The 15875-nt window shown below is 41.5% G+C and overlaps 1 protein-coding gene across 9 annotated transcripts in view; it reads left to right on the top strand.

Annotated features, from left to right (window-relative positions):
• DOCK3 (dedicator of cytokinesis 3) overlaps nt 1-15875 on the top strand; it is a 403879-nt gene that overhangs the window by 286665 nt on the left and 101339 nt on the right. For all 9 annotated transcript variants that reach the window (XM_060308605.1, XM_060308604.1, XM_060308607.1 and 6 more), the window contains exons 13-14: nt 5598-5686; nt 15605-15730. In XM_060308605.1, coding sequence (XP_060164588.1) covers nt 5598-5686; nt 15605-15730 — 215 coding nt within the window. The remainder of the gene's footprint in view (nt 1-5597; nt 5687-15604; nt 15731-15875) is intronic.

Genomic DNA, 15875 nt, shown 5'->3' with positions numbered 1-15875 from the left:
GTATGTTATTTGTTGCTTTCCCCTAGCTGCTTTTAGTTTTCTCTATCTTTAATTTTTGTCATTTTGATTACAATGTATCTTGTCTTTTCCTCTTTGGGTTAATCCTGTATGGGACTCTGTGCTTCTTGGACTTGGGTGACTGTTTCCTTTCCCAGATGAAGGAGGTTTTCAGCTGTTATCTCTTCAGATATTTTCTTGGGCCCTTTCTCTCTTCTGGGACCCCTGTAATGTGAATATTAGCAGACTTGATGTTGTCCCAGAGGTCTCTTAATCTGTCCTGACTTCTGTTCATTCTTCTTTCTTTTGTCTGTTCAGCAGCAGTGATTTCCACTACTCTGTCTTCCCAGCTCACTGATCCATTCTTCTGGTTCATTTAGTCTACTGTTGATTCCTTCCAGTGCATTTTTCATTTCAGTTATTGTATTCTTCACCTCTGTTTGGTTGTTCTTTATATTTTCTAACTCTGTTAAAAAATTTCTGACTTCTTTTTCTGTGCATCCATTCTTCTCTCGAGTTCTTTGATTATCTTTACGATCATTACTCTGAACGCCTTGGGTAGATTGCCTGTCTCCACTTCACTTAGTTGTTCTTCTGGGGTTTTATCTTGTTCTTTCGTCTGAAACATATTTCTTGTTTTGTCTCAGTTGCTATTTGTATTTTTATGTATGTGGTAGGTTAGTTACTTTTCTTGACCTCGGAGAAGCAGCCCTCTGTAGAAGCGTCCTATGCATCCCAGCAGTTCCGCACTCCCGTCACCCAAGCTGTGTGCTCTAAGGGTTCACTCGAAGAGGGCTATGTGGGTCCTTCTGTGTGGTGGGCTAACTGTGTGGATGGTCTGATAGGCCCCTAGTCTGGTTGATTGCCAGAACCTGCTTTGTGTGGATGCTACTGGCTGCTATTTAGCAGGGCCTGGTCATGAGGTGGCTGGTTGCACAATCCTACATCACCCCCAGGGCTAGTGCTGGCTTACTGGTGGGTGGAGTCAGAGTCCTGAAGACTGGGGCTGTTGCCCTCCTACTGGCAGGTGAAGCCAGATCCTGGGGTTAATGCCAGTCTACTAGCAAGCAGAGCTTGTTCCTGGAGTCTGGCTGCAGCCCAGGGATCCCAGAGCTCATTTCAGGTTGTTTTGTGGGGGGGGATGTTGGTTCCTGACACAGTTGGGTATGGGTTCTGGGGTGTCCTGAAGGTTGCATTGGCCTGCTAGTGGGCCAGGCCAGGGCCCAGCTGATCCCAGGGTAGGGTCTGCCCTGTATTGAGGGGTCGTAGTTTTCTTGCTTCTGGCGTCTGCCCCCTTGTGGATGAGGTTGGTCTAGAGGCTTGGTCTGGCTTCCTGGTGGGAGGGGCTCGTGCCTGTCCACTGGTGGGTACGGCTCCATCTTGGCCCTCGGGTGGGCTGGGCCATGTCTAGGGGCAAGCCCAGAGGTAGCTATGGGCTCTTTAGTCTTTAGGCAGCCTGTCTGCTGATTGTTGGCACTGTGTCCCCACCCAGTTAGTTGTTTGGCCTAAAGTGTCCCAGCAGTGCTGCCTAGAGGCTGTTGGATAGGGCCAGGTCTTGGAACTAAAGAGCCAAGATGTCAGCCGTCAACAGTGTTCCCCAGTATGTTTGCCACCAGTGTCTGTGTTCCCAGGGTGAGCTTCATCCATGCCTCACCTCTCCAGGAGACGCTCCAAAACCAGCAGGAAGGTCTGGCCCAGGCTCCTGTCAAATTATATTTTTTTCCCTATGTGCTGGTGTGCATGAGCTTTTGTGTGAAAAAAAAAAAGGGAGCTTTTTTCACTCCCTTTAAGAGTGAAGTCTCTATTTTAAGTAAGCCCCACTGGTCTTCAAAACCAAATGCTCTGGGGGCTCATCTTGCCAGTGCTGGGCTGGGGAGCCTGACGTGGGGCTCAGAACTCTCACTCCTATGGTAGAACTTCTGCAATATATTCTCCAGTTTGTGGGTCACCCATCTGGAGATATGGGGTTTGATTATGAGTCTTCCCCTTCTTCTGGTCTCGTTGTGGTTCCTTCTTTATGTCTTTGGCTGTAGAAGATCTTTTCTGGTAGGTTCCAGTATTTTTTAACAATGGTTCTGCAAATAGTTGTGATTTTGGTGTGAGAAGAGGTGAGCTCAGAGTGTTTTTATTCTGCCATCTTGGCCACTCTCCAAGAAAGAATTTTAATATGGATTATTTGCACTAAATTAAGTTTTAAGCCATAGTCAAAACTGAATAGTTGCAGTTAGATGAAGGTAGACAGAATGGGAATTCTGACTGGTGTCAGGGAGACAAGTACACTGAAGCCTGGTGTGGGAGTAAGGTTTTCAGGGTCACAGAACTCTGCAGCTTCTTTCTCTCTGCCCCTCCACCCTCACCCCTGCCCTGCTTTGGGTCCAGACAGACCTGTGTCTAGACTACAGCTTCACCTCACTCTCCTCATCTGTAAGATGAACATGAGAATACCTATCTTAGTGAAATAAAATATGGGAGAATATCCTGATCATTACCTACCTATATTAGGCATCCTAAAAAAGCAGACTTAAAGGTCTTACAAACAACTCTTTAAAACTTCTTGAATACTTTTTTGGGTTGCCCACCTTGGGGAAAGATGAGAAGAAAGTTGGGTGAATACCCACAGAAATCAAGAAGATAAGGAGGTAGTAGGGAAGAGGCAAATGGTAAAGTGTGCTCTAGTACATGAGTGAATAAGAACAGTATTCTGAACACTCTTTGCTGAGCAGAATCTGCACACCTGCTCTGATGCTTTGGAATGCTTAGTGATCCCATGTAGAAAACCAAAAACCTCTCACCCCTCTGTGTTAAACCTTGAGTAAAATCCCTGGACATGTAGTGGTTGAAGTGCTACTTCATTGCCTGTGCTGGTTACCTCCTCCGTGAGGAAGGTGTGCCACAGAGGCACACAGACCTGTTTTAGATACAATCCCTTGTGAGTCTTATGATTGAGGGCAAACTATCAACATCAGTAATCATGCTCTAAATACTAATTTGATTGGATACAACATAATCATGCTTCATTCTAATCATAACTCATTTGGTTAATAAATGCTTATTACATTTATATTTTTTCCTTACGAAATATCCTAGTGATTGGTTAAAATATGCTAATGATACCACATCCATTTAGTTTCAGATGATTTGAGTAGCTCCCTTGGCATCCTAGAAAGGGAGATAATTGAAAGGCCAGTTAAGAGGTGATTACACTGGTTTGGAAGAGAGGTGGTAATGGCTGAACCAAGGCCATGAAGAGGAGAGGTCAGATGTGACAGATTTTAAGATAACAAAATCTACAGGATGTGATGACAGCTGGAAGAGTTCTGGTTTAGTGAACTAGTGGGTTCTACTCAGAAGGAGTTTCTAGGAGCAGACGGGTGGGTAGGAAATGATAAGCTGTCTTGTGGCCATGCAGGTCAGAAACTTAGGGGTGAGTCTGGGCTGGAGACACTGCTTTGGGTCTTATCTGCTTTTGGTGGTGGTTGAAACCATGGGAGCAGGTGAGATTGCCCAGAAAGCTTATATGGTAGGAAAGAAATGGGCTTCAAATGCAGATCTCTGAATGCCAATGATAGTTAAGGGGCATACAAAGGGAGAGGAGTACAGGGGACAAGTCATCAGGTGTCTGGCATCTGAATTGTATGTGTCGGGTGGAAAAGTACATGTCAGTGAAATAATACACATTGTCACTGTTGATGTGGTTGATAAAGCACCAGCTCACTGATTCTATACTGCCAAAGAACCAGTGAGTGTTTTATTGGAGAAATACTGAAATTATACTACCCATTGGAGAGAGGGAATTAATTTTCAAGACTCTTTTTTTTTTCCTTTTGGTTTTATTTATTTATTTATTTGGATTCTTTGTGTATGTATTTTATATATATATATATGTATATATATACTTGAGATGTATAGCGTGTTACCTTGATATATTTATATATTGTATTATGATTGCCAGTCAAGCAATATTTATCACATTGCATCATTATAGTACAATATTATTGTCTGTATTCTTTATACTGTGCATTAGTCAAGACTCTTATTTTGAAGTGGGGGGGAATACACTATAACAAACTATAGTCAGATTTCTATTAAAGAATGTAACTACTGATTTTGTAAACCTAGAAAGTGACAAAAATCTGACAGCAAGACAAGTCTCAGTCCTCACCAGCTGGGCACTTCTCTGATGTATTGACTGATTGGAAGAGCTGAGACAGTGTGCATGTCAGACAGGAAGGGCTAGACGTGCTGCTGCCAGCACCTCTCACTTTTGATTTCCAACTGAGTTGCTAATCACAAGTGATCATTTTAAAGAACACTCTCCCCCTTCCTTTCCTTGGAAGGATTTCTGTAAGCAGAAGTTATCCTCACAGCTCTGGACTTTGAGAACCTTATCTTTGACAATTCTTTGTAACATCTCTAAGTGAGGCTTATTTCTACTAAGGAGTCCGAAGAGCCACTGATTAAGAAAAATTTGTCCAGTGGCCAACCTCCTTTATCTCTGAATGATCTCTATACAAACTCTTTTATTTAGAAACCTGTTGTGCTTCACGCTGCTGGATGGCACCTGATATAACTCTTGCTGGAGTTTCCTCTTGCTGTGGCTGGACTACACACTTCTAAGTTACCATGGAAAGATCCTGTGTGGTTTCCTTTGTACATGGACTCTGTTTTCTGGGGTCAGTGGGTTCTCCCTATCCAACAGGGGAAGGGAGGGGCCGAGGCTGTGGAGACTCTGGGTGTGACATGGAATTTTCAAGAGATGATTCTAATCTCATTTCAGTTGTTTCATCAAGATGTCTACATTAGGATGAGGAATTCCTTCCTAGTCTCTGTTCCTAAACCATACCAAGTGGTTGTATGACTGCAGCTTTCTTGGAATTTTCCTTTAGTGGGGAAGACTCTAAAAATGTCAGAAATTAATAGAGGTGCAGTGTTGTTCCTCCATTCTCTCTTTTCTCCCAATCCTGAAGTCCCTAGGAAAGAACTTTATCCTTACATATTTAGGCATCCAGCCTTCTCTACTAAGCCCTCCTTATCCTTGACTACAGAGGATTTCACAGTGAACCAAGCCCACTACTCTCCCAAACTTTTCTTCTTATCGTGGTCTGGCTGAAATACAGCCACAGGCAAATATCAACATTGCCCTGAGCTTAGCAGGATTTTTCTCTGGGGCCATTACAGCAACAGTTGAATGACTTCGTAGAGCAAGTGTGACATGGAAGTTTGTAAACAGCAGTACTTGTTGAAAGGAACTGTTTTTTCCTCTATCAGGAGCTTTCCTCTAGCGCCTAGTTTTAAGGGTGTATAAGGAACTAAAAATGAAAAAAACTTGTCATGTGGGAAAGTGTTACTTCAGAGAATAGGTTATTTTGCCACTCAAAAATATTTGCAGAGGTTCATTTTAGAGTTTCTACTATTTCCTCAAATATGAATCTTCTGTGTGCCTTACCAGAAAATGAGCCTTGTCTAATTTAGTAAAATATATGTTCATTTCTTTAGGAAAGTGAGTTTGAAGTATCCCTTCAAACTTAGTGTTACACATTGAACGTCAGACCAGATGTTTAAAACTGTTGAGGATCATAATGCCTGTCCTTCTGTTGCAGGTGCAACAACGAGAGTGAGTGGTCCCAGATCCACGAGAATATCATCCGCAAGTCCAGCGCCAAGTACTCTGCCCCCAGCGCCAGTCATGGTAACGTGCTTCTTTGGCTAGGAGACTTTGTGTTGCATTTGCAGTTGCTGATCATACACACCTTAGTTGATTTGTGCTGATCAGTTGCCAGATGTAAAGTTCAGTCTCCTACAGACATTTTTTCTCCTGTTCAGGCAATTTCTCTTTCTTTTTGTGATAATTTGAGACCTTCCCTAATTACTTTTTTAAAAAAATTTTATTGGAGTATAGTTGATTTACAATGTGTGTTAGTTTCTGCTGTACAGCAAAGTGAATCAGTTATACCTATACATATATCCACTCTTTTTTAGATTCTTTTCCCATATAGGTCATCACAGAGCATTGAGTAGAGTTCCCTGTGCTATATAGTAGGTCCTTGTTAGTTATCTATTTTACATATAGTAGTGTGTATGCATCAATCCTAATCTCCCAATTTATCCCTCCCCCCAACCCCCCCTAGTAACCATAAGTTTGTTTTCTACATCTGTGACTATTTCTGTTTTGTAAATACATTCATTTGTACCATTTTTTTTTTAGATTCCACATGTAAGTGATATCACATGATATTTTTGTCTTTCTCTGTCTGACTTACTTCACTTAGTATGATAATCTCTGGGTCCATCCATGTTGCAGCAAAGGGCATTATTTCATTCTTTTTTATGGCTGAGTAATATTCCATTGTATGTATGTACCACATTTTCTTTATCCACTCCTCTGTCGATGGATATTTAGGTTGCTTCCACGTCTTGGCTGTTGTAAACAGTACTGCAGTGAACATTAGAGTGCACCTGTCCTTTTGGATTTTGGTTTTCTCCAGATATATGCCCAGGAGTGGGATTGCTGGACCATATGGTAGTTCTATTTTTAGTTTTTTAAGGAACCTCCATACTGTTCTCCACAACGACTGTACCAGTTTACATTCCCACCAACAATATAGGAGGGCTCCCTTTTCTCCACACTATCTCTAGTATTTATTTGTAGACTTTTTGATGGTGGCCATTCTGACCAGTGTGAAGTGAGACCTCATTGTGGTTTTGATTTGCATTTCTCTGATAATTAGTGATGTTGAGCATCTTTTCATGTGTGCTTTTTGGCCATTTCTTCTGACCAAAATACATTTTCTGCTCTTTCCATGGTGGATTCCTTATGCTTTGATAAGTAACTTGAGTTCCAGTTTGAATCCAGAGTGAACAAAAGTGTTGCCGGGTTTGTCACATTGTGAAGTCTGTTTTTTGCTGAACAAAGGTTACACACCCAGCCCCCAAAAAAGACACACATAAATGTCACTTTTTCTATTCCTGTTCAGTGTTAGCATCACCAAGAAAGCCTGACGCTAATGAGAGTCAATGATTAGTCTGCCAGTATCAGTCATTCTGGAACTAAAATAGAAGATCTTTATTTCAAAACAGCTTTCATCTTAGCTCAACTTCTCCTTTTCTTTTTCCCTCATTTTAAAACTCTGTTTAGGGCTTCCCTGGTGGCGCAGTGGTTGAGAGTCCGCCTGCCGATGCAGGGGACACAGGTTCGTGCCCCGGTCCGGGAAGATCCCACATGCCGCGGAGCGGCTGGGCCCGTGAGCCGTGGCCGCTGAGCCTGCGCCTCCGGAGCCTGTGCTCCACAACGGGAGAGGCCACAACAGTGAGAGGCCTGCATACCGCAAAAAAAAAAAAAAAAAAAACTCTTTAATTTCTATCTAAATCTTGATTAAGATTAATTTGATTACTGATTAAGAAAAATTTGTCCAGTGGCCAACCTCCTTTATCTCTGAATGGTCTCTGTGCAAACTCTTTTATTTAGAAACCTGTTGTGCTTCACAGCACATAGTACAACTGTACATGTTATATCATGTACAGTTGTACATATTAACATTAATTCTAAACTGAATATTGCTTGATTAAATTAGAAGCACTATTTAAAAGCCTATAAGATCTGAATAGACGTTTTTCCAAAGAAGACGTACAGATGGCCAGCAGGCACATGAAAAGATGTTCAACATCATTAATCATCAGAGAAATGCAAATTAAAACCACAACGATATATCACCTCAAACCTGTCAGAATGGCTATCATGAAAAAGGACGCAAATAACAAATGTTGGTGAGGCTGTGGAGAAAAGGGAACCCTCACATACCGTTGGTGGGAATGTAAATTGGTGTAGCGACTGTGAAAAACAGTATGGAGGATTCTCAAAAAACTGAAAATAGAACTACCATGTGACCCAACAATTCCACTCCTGGGTATATATCCGAAAAAAAAAAACCACTAATTCAAAAAGATGTATAGATGTATACACCCCAGTGTTCATAGAAGCATTATTTACAGTTGCCAAGATATGGAAGCAACCTAAGTGTCCATCAAAAGATGAACGGATAAAGAAGATGTAGTGTATATATATGTACAATGGAATACTACTCAGCCTTAAAAAAGAATGAAATTTTGCCATTTGCAAAAACATAGATGGAGTTGGAGGGTATTATGCTAAGTGACATAAGTTAGAGAAAGACAAATACTGTATGATATCACTTATATGTGGAATCTAAAACGTAAAACAAACTAGTGAATATAACGAGAAAGAAACAGACTTGCAGATATAGAGAACAAACTGTTGGTTTCCAGTGAGGGGAGGGACATGGGAAGGGGTAGAAGATTAAGAGGTACAAACTACTATGTATAAAATAAATAAGCTGCAAGGATATAACAACACAGAGAATATAGCCAATATTTTATAATATATATAAATGGAACATAACCTTTAAAAGTTGTGAATCACTGTTGTACAGCTGAAACTTATATAATATTGTACATCAACTACACCTCGATGAAATATATAGAATATATAAATAAAAGTAAAAGCCTATGAGCTTTTATATACCCTTGAAGATAGCTATCAAATTTACATAGAACTGTGTTTCTCCAGATAGTTTTTATTGAGTTGGCCAAAAAGTTCGTTTGGTTTTCCGTAAGGTGGCTCTAGTAGCGCTTAGTTGTCTTCAACTTCATTCGAAACAGTTTTGTTAGATTATATTGTGACAGCTGTCATATCAGCATGCATTTTAAAAAAACTTATCAAAATTGGTGATTTTTGTGTAGCCATTTTAATATAGAAGATGGAAGAAAAAAAGCAACATTTTCGGCATATTATGCTTTATTATTTCTAGAAAGGTAAAAATGTAACTGAAATGCAAAAAAAGATTTGTGCAGTGTATGGAGAAGGTGCTGTGACTGATCGAACGTGTCAAAGGTGATTTGTGTATTTTCATGCTGGAGATTTCTAGCTGGATGATGCTCCATGGTCAGGTAGACCATGTGAAGTTGATAGCGATCAAATCAAGACATTAATTGAGAATAGTCAACGTTATACCATGTGGGAGATAGCCAACATACTCAAAATATCCAAATAAAGCATTGAAAATCATTTGCACCAGCTTGGTTATGTTAATCTCTTTGATGTTTGGGTTCCACATAAGTTAAACGAAAAAAACCTTCTTGACCATATTTCCGCATGCAATTCTCTACTTAAACGTAACAAAAACATTCTGTTTTTAAAACAAACTGTGACGGGTGATGAAAAGTGGATACTGTACAATAATGTGGAATGGAAGAGATCGTGGGGCAAGCGAAATGAACCACCACCAACCACACCAAAGGCCGGTCTTCATCCAAAGAAGGTGATGTTGTATACATGGTGGGATTGGAAGGGAGTCGTCTATTATGAGCTGCTTCTGGAAAACCAAACAATTAATTTCAACAAGTACTGCTCCCAGTTAGACCAACTGAAAGCAGCACTCGATGAAAAGCATCCGGAATTAGTCAACAGAAAACGCATAATCTTCCATCAAGATAACGCAAGACCGCGTGTTTCTTTGATGACCAGGCAAAAACTGTTACAGCTTGGCTGGGAAGTTCTGATTTATCTGCTATATTCACCAGACATTGCACCTTCAGATTCCCATTTATTTCAGTCTTTACAAAATTCTCTTAATGGAAAAAAATTTCAATTCCCTGGAAGACTGTAAAAGGCACCTGGAACAGTTCTTTGCTCAAAAAGATAAAAAATTTTGGGAAGTTGGAAGTATGAAATTGCATGAAAAATGGCAGAAGGTAGTGGAACAAAACTGTGAATATATTCAATAAAGGTCTTGGTAAAAGTGAAAAAATGCATGTTTGGGACTTCCCTGGTGGTCCAGTGGCTAGGTCTCTGTGCTCTTAATTGGGGGGGGGGTGCAGGGAGGAGGGTTCGAGCCCTGGTCGGGGAACTGGATCCCACATGGCGCAACTGGGAGTTCGCATGACGCAACTGAAGATCCCGCATGCCAAAACTGGAAGACCCCCCCACCCACATGCTGCAACTAAAGATCCACGTGCTGCAATTAAAAGATCCTGCATGCTGCAACTAAAAAGTCCCGCATGCCTCAGCGAAGATCCCGTGTGCCACAACTAAGACCCGGTGCAGCCAAATAAATAAATAAATAATAATAATTTTTTTTTTTAAAAGGAAAGAAAAGTGTGTCTTTTATTTTTACTTAAAAACTGAAGGAACTTTTTGGCCAACCCAATACCGCTAAATTGTTTCATAATCTCTTTTATATAGCCTTCTTTGTTTTAACTTCCATAGACCTGTTGTAAATAAAAAGTTGCCCTTAAATGACAGTGTAAAGCCACTTCAGGGCATGGCAGTTCCCAAAGTTGTTGAAAAGAACTTTTTTTTTCTTTATCAGGGTCAACATATATTGAACTAGGAGGGTCCTCAGAGCAGCTCCAAATCAGAGGCTTCAAAGTTTGAGACTTCTCTAAAACTCTGTAGCGTGGGGTTCCTCAGGGCCTTTTCCACTGTTTTTAAGTGCCTGTTTCCCCTTATATGTGCCTGGATGCCAAGGAGCTACACGCAGTGTGCTGGAAGGGGAAGGGAGTTCATATTCCTCACCTAAAACTAGGCTAAAGCAAGAGACACATCTTGTTTTTAAAATACAGAGAAGTTACTACAATTTGGAAAACTGTTCACACCAATATTTATAGTGTTCTTTGCTTTATTTCCTTATTTTATTTATAAAAAGCTACCCTTGGCTACAAGTTCTTGGGATATGATGTGATTAAAACATGGAGAGGGGCTTTCCTGGTGAACAGTGGTTAAGAACCCGCCTGCCAATGCAGGGGACACAGGTTCCATTCCTGGTCCAGGAAGATCCCACCTGTCGCAGAGCAACTAAGCCCATGCGCCACAACTACTGAGCCTGCGCTCTAGAGCCTGCAAACCACAACTGCTGATCCCGAGTGCCACAACTACTGAGGCCCGCACGCCTAGCGCCCATGTACTGCAACGAAGAGTAGCCCCCGCTTGCCACAACTAGAGGAAGCTCATGCACAGCAACAAAGACCCAATGCAGCCAAAATTATATAAATAAAATAAATAACTTTTTAAAATAAATTAATTTAAAAAGGGTTTTTTTTTTTTTTAAAAAAGAAACAACCAAAGTGCAGTTTCCACCATCACTTCACCAGGTTAAAATGCTGAATTTTGTCTCACCTCCCAGAGTGAGCAAGAAACCATGCCATCATCAGTGTCCGTGATTTTTGTCCAGAACTCACAGACACTGGCCACTTAAACAGTGTTAGAAAAGCACCCCATCCTCTGTGCTGGGGCAGCATAGACTTCAGAGAGCCTCAGGATGGCCGTAGTGAGAGGAGGTCTTCATGCTGTTGAGGGAAATCCAGGAGGAGAAATAGGCTGCTTTTCTTTGAAGCGTGTGTCTGACTGCTTCTTGGCAAGGCTTAACTTGGAAGCTGGTTGAGATCTTGGAAATCACGTGTTTCAACTCCCTCATTAAATAAATGAAGAAACTGAAGCTCAGTGAAATGATTTAGTGGCTTAACCAGGGAGCCCAGGTTTCCATACTGCAGGCACTGGCCTTTCCACTCTGTTGTCAAAGCTTCTGAGCATGGGTTTTCCACTGCTGGTCTTCGTGTCAGAGAATTTCATAATTGCTCAAAGAATATTTCAGGTCTTTGTTAATCTCCTTAATTAAAGATACTTCTTTATAAAAAGTTAATTTACTTTACTGTAAACTCTCACCCATCTTTGTTAAACATCATGAACAGTTCATTGCCTTGGCAGTCTGTTTCAGAAGTCATTAGTGCTTTCCTGTCAAGTCAAATCATACAAAAATGCAGAAGGAGTTGCTATGTTGGTTTTTTCTTTTTAAGATTTTTTTCGATGTGGACCATTTTTAAAGTCTTTATTGAATTTGTTACAATATTGCTTCTGTTTTATGTTTTGGTTTTTTGTCCGTGAGGCATGTGGGATCTTAGCTCCCCAACCAGGGATTGAACCTGCAGACCCTGCATTGGAAGGTGGAGTCTTAACCACTGGACCGCCAGGGAAGTCCTACTATATTGGTTTTGAGTGCTGAGAGTAAATGTGTCATCCAGCAGTAAATCTCTTAGGTGCAGCTTTAATATATGTGGCTCTTCATTTTTGTTATTGGCCTCTTAGATATGTAGCCACAAACCCAACTTTTAGCAAATAAAACAGTTGATGCCGTGGTTTTCTATGTATTTTATTTATTTATTTATTTTTATAAATTTATTTCTTTTTGGCTGCATTGGGTCTTTGTTGCTGCACGTGGGCTTTCTCTAGTTGCGGTGAGCGGGGGCTACTCTTCATTGTGGTGCATGGACTTGTCATTGTGGTGGCTTCTGTTGTTGCAGAACATGGGCTCTAGGTGTGCGGGCTTCAGTAGTTGTGGCACGCGGGCTTCATTAGTTGTGGTTCATGGGCTCTAGAGTGCAGGCTCAGTAGTTGTGGCGCACAGGCTTAGTTGCTACATGGGATGTGGGATCTTACCAGACCAGGAATCGAACCTGTGTCCCTTGCATTGGCAGGCGGATTCTTAACCACTGTGTCACCAGGGAAGCCCTCTATGTATTTTTATTTTATTTTATTTTTTAACATCTTTTCTATGTATTTTTAAATGGCTATTAAGTACAGCTTTATTTACAAATCTTGGGCTAAGGTTAATTTGCATTATTAATCCTCATCTAGTTCTTCCACAAGGGATGCGGATGGTGAGGGGCCAGGGCCAGATTGCTGGCCCTCCAGTATTCCAAATAGGTGTCAGTTGTGTCCAGTAATGTTTTTATGGGGACAGCGTTTAACTTGAGGTTAAAAAGGCAGTTTTCTTGTGTCAGGGATCAGATTAACAGAGAACTTGTATAGACGTATTTACTGTCAAGTTCTTTGGCTTGAGAGCCAGATGATTGGTAGGTAGAATACCCAGAATTGCTAAAGGACTGGTTGTGTACTGGGTAGGTGAGTTGTCGTTTTTCTGAGTTATTCACAGAGGCTTTTCGGTCCTAAGGACCATGCCTTACCATTATTTGGCATGTGCCTCAATCACTCAGGGTTTCAGAACCAGAAAAGTGATCCAGAAGTTCTGGGATTCCAGCCCCTACAAAAGGGGATGGAGTTTTCCTCTATTTTCTTATTTCTTACTTGAAGTATTGTTGATTTACAATTTATATTAGTTTCATGTACACTATGAATCGCTATTTTCATAGCAATTCAACATTTTTATAGATGATACTCCATTTAAAGTTATTATAAAATAATGGCTGTATTTCCTTGTACTGCACACTATATGTTTATTGCTTATATATTTTACACATAGTAGTTTGTATCTCTTAATCTGAGTGATGGAATTTTTATAGCCTCCATTGGTGGTTTCTTTCATTCTTCATGTGCCTTTTCACTTGCTCTCTTGCATAAACTGAAGGCCTCTTAAATGTCATGTTTGGAAGAGGAGAGCAGCTACTCAGGATCTTTTTGAGTAGCTTGAAAGCTAGATGTGATTCTCCCAGCACCTTTAGTCTACATCCTCACAGGTTGCACTTCGCATATATAGGCCAATTTGATAGCTCAAAAAATGAGGAGATGAAAGGCAGTCAGTGGGTATTGGAATAAATCCTTGCCAATGCAGAACGGTAAGAGTGCACTCACTGATTTTTTTTTTTTTTCCTTTGCCCTCCATCCACTATCTCAGATTCTGGAAACTGTTTCATTCTTAGCTATCTGCTCCAGGCTAGGCCATCTCCTAAGTCAGTGGATTTTTGTTCACCCAGAGGATGAGATGTAATGATAGCTGTGTAAAGATACTGCAGATAGGTCTTCCCTGGTGGCACAGTGGTTGAGAGTCCGCCTGCCGATGCAGGGGACACGGGTTCGTGCCCCGATCCGGGAAGATCCCACGTGCCGCGGAGCAGCTGGGCCCGTGAGCCATGGCCGCTGAGCCTGCGCGTCCAGAGCCTGCGCGTCCAGAGCCTGTGCTCTGCAACGGGAGAGGCCACAGCAGTGAGAGGCCCGCGTACCACAAAAAAAAAAAAAAAAAAAAAAAAAGATACTGCAGATAAATAAGCTGAGGTTGTGGGGGAGGGTGAGTACCTCACCAACCTGCTGTCTTCTATAGAAATCAAAGGCCTTCAGCCTTTCAGGGTCATAAACTAATGGTAACTGAGTCCATCAAGTGATTAGGCTATAAAAAATTAATTTAGGGTGGCCGAATCTCAAACACTGATTATCTAACCAGAACGCCAACTGGAATATCATATGTCTGCTTTTCAGGGCACTGTGATCCTGGTGTTAATGACACCTGCGACTTCATATGTGTAATCCCAGGGTTTCTTGAGGGATATGCGCTTAGCTGAAGCAATGAGATCATCTTGAGGTTCTGTCTGGGCGGCAGTAGAACTGTATTTCCTCCACTGACCCAGCAGTGAGAGTACATATTCCTAGTTCCTAGAATACTTTGACCTGCTAGGTACAGTATCTGTGACTCTCCTGACTTCTCTTTCTCCACTTCTCCATTTCCTCTCCCTTCTCCCTTCCCAGACCGTTCTTATTCTACATCTCCACTTGTTACTGTTACTGTCTCCATTCTAACCACCACTCTTTTGATTGTCCTGATTATCATAACATCTTCCCTCATTTCTAGATATTCATCTTCTGCTCAACTCCCAAGTTTCCAGATTGACGAGGGTGCTTCCTGCTGACCCATAGATCAGCACCTAAACTCATCCTCCTACCAGCTAATCTCATTCACAGTGTCTCAGAGGCACTCCAAACTCCATCTAGGCTTGACTTCACAGACTCCTAGTCAGTGGCTGCAGTGAGGATCCTTGAGGACAGGGGAGGAGAGTGATTTCCAGGAGACTTTCTTTGTGCAAAACTCCTAAGTTACAAGTAATGAGCAAAAGCCAGATCACTTTAGGGGACATTGCACATTCTCCCAAGTTCTGAATAAAGCCCCTGGGATCATCTGGAGGATCTGAAATTCTTAGAGTCTGAAGCAAGGCTCAGTTAGCCCCACAAAATATTCTTTCCTTTCCTTGCAGTGCATTGGTTCCCTGCAGGAAGAATGTGATGTCTGCTCTGCTGCCCTCTGTACAAGCCATTGCAAGGTTGAACCAGAAAATTGCATCCCGCACTTTGGCATAAAACACAGCATCTCTTAACCTAGTCGTTTCCAAATGGTGGGACACCCTCACACAAGGTCTTCTTTGGTTACACTTGTTTCTAGTCTGCCATTGTTTCTATAGACTTCTCTGGGTTCCTAAACTTACAGTTTATGTGAATCAACCCCCTCATTCAATATTCACTAAGACCCAGTCCGGCCCTGGGCTGGATGCTGGGGAACAAAGAGGAAGGCAACTTAATCTCCCAGACCTCAGTTTGTATTTAATAGAATAGTTCTCTGGATTTTTGAGATTATCTTGACTTAGATTCTTTTAGCTTTCTAGCATGTTTCTTCAGAATAATGTGTACTTTCTGCATCAAAACTTTTCTCAAGAAAAATGCTGAATTTTGCACATTTTTGCCTGAAAAAATGTGACTGTGTTTTCTAGGGTAGAAGTATGATACTGAGTAAAAACAATGCTTTTGTTTTTGCAGGTCTTATCATTTCTCTGCAGCTTCTTCGTGGAGACATGGAACAGATTAGGAGAGAAAATCCTATGATATTTAATAGGGGATTGGCAATTACAAGAAAATTGGGATTTCCTGATGTCATCATGCCAGGTAGGCAGAACTTCTTGGGGCTGGGGTGGGAGAAGGGTTAGGAGGATTGAGTCCAGTGCTCCCCTTGTTAGCAGGTGGTGAACTATGCTGTGGAGGAGACCTGCAACCATTAAAATCCTCTACAGCCGAAGTCAGGTTGCTGACT

This window comes from Globicephala melas, chromosome 11 (assembly GCF_963455315.2).
Source record: "Globicephala melas chromosome 11, mGloMel1.2, whole genome shotgun sequence".
In the NCBI taxonomy this organism is placed as follows: domain Eukaryota; kingdom Metazoa; phylum Chordata; class Mammalia; order Artiodactyla; family Delphinidae; genus Globicephala; species Globicephala melas.
This window is presented reverse-complemented; position numbering and strand designations above follow the sequence as displayed.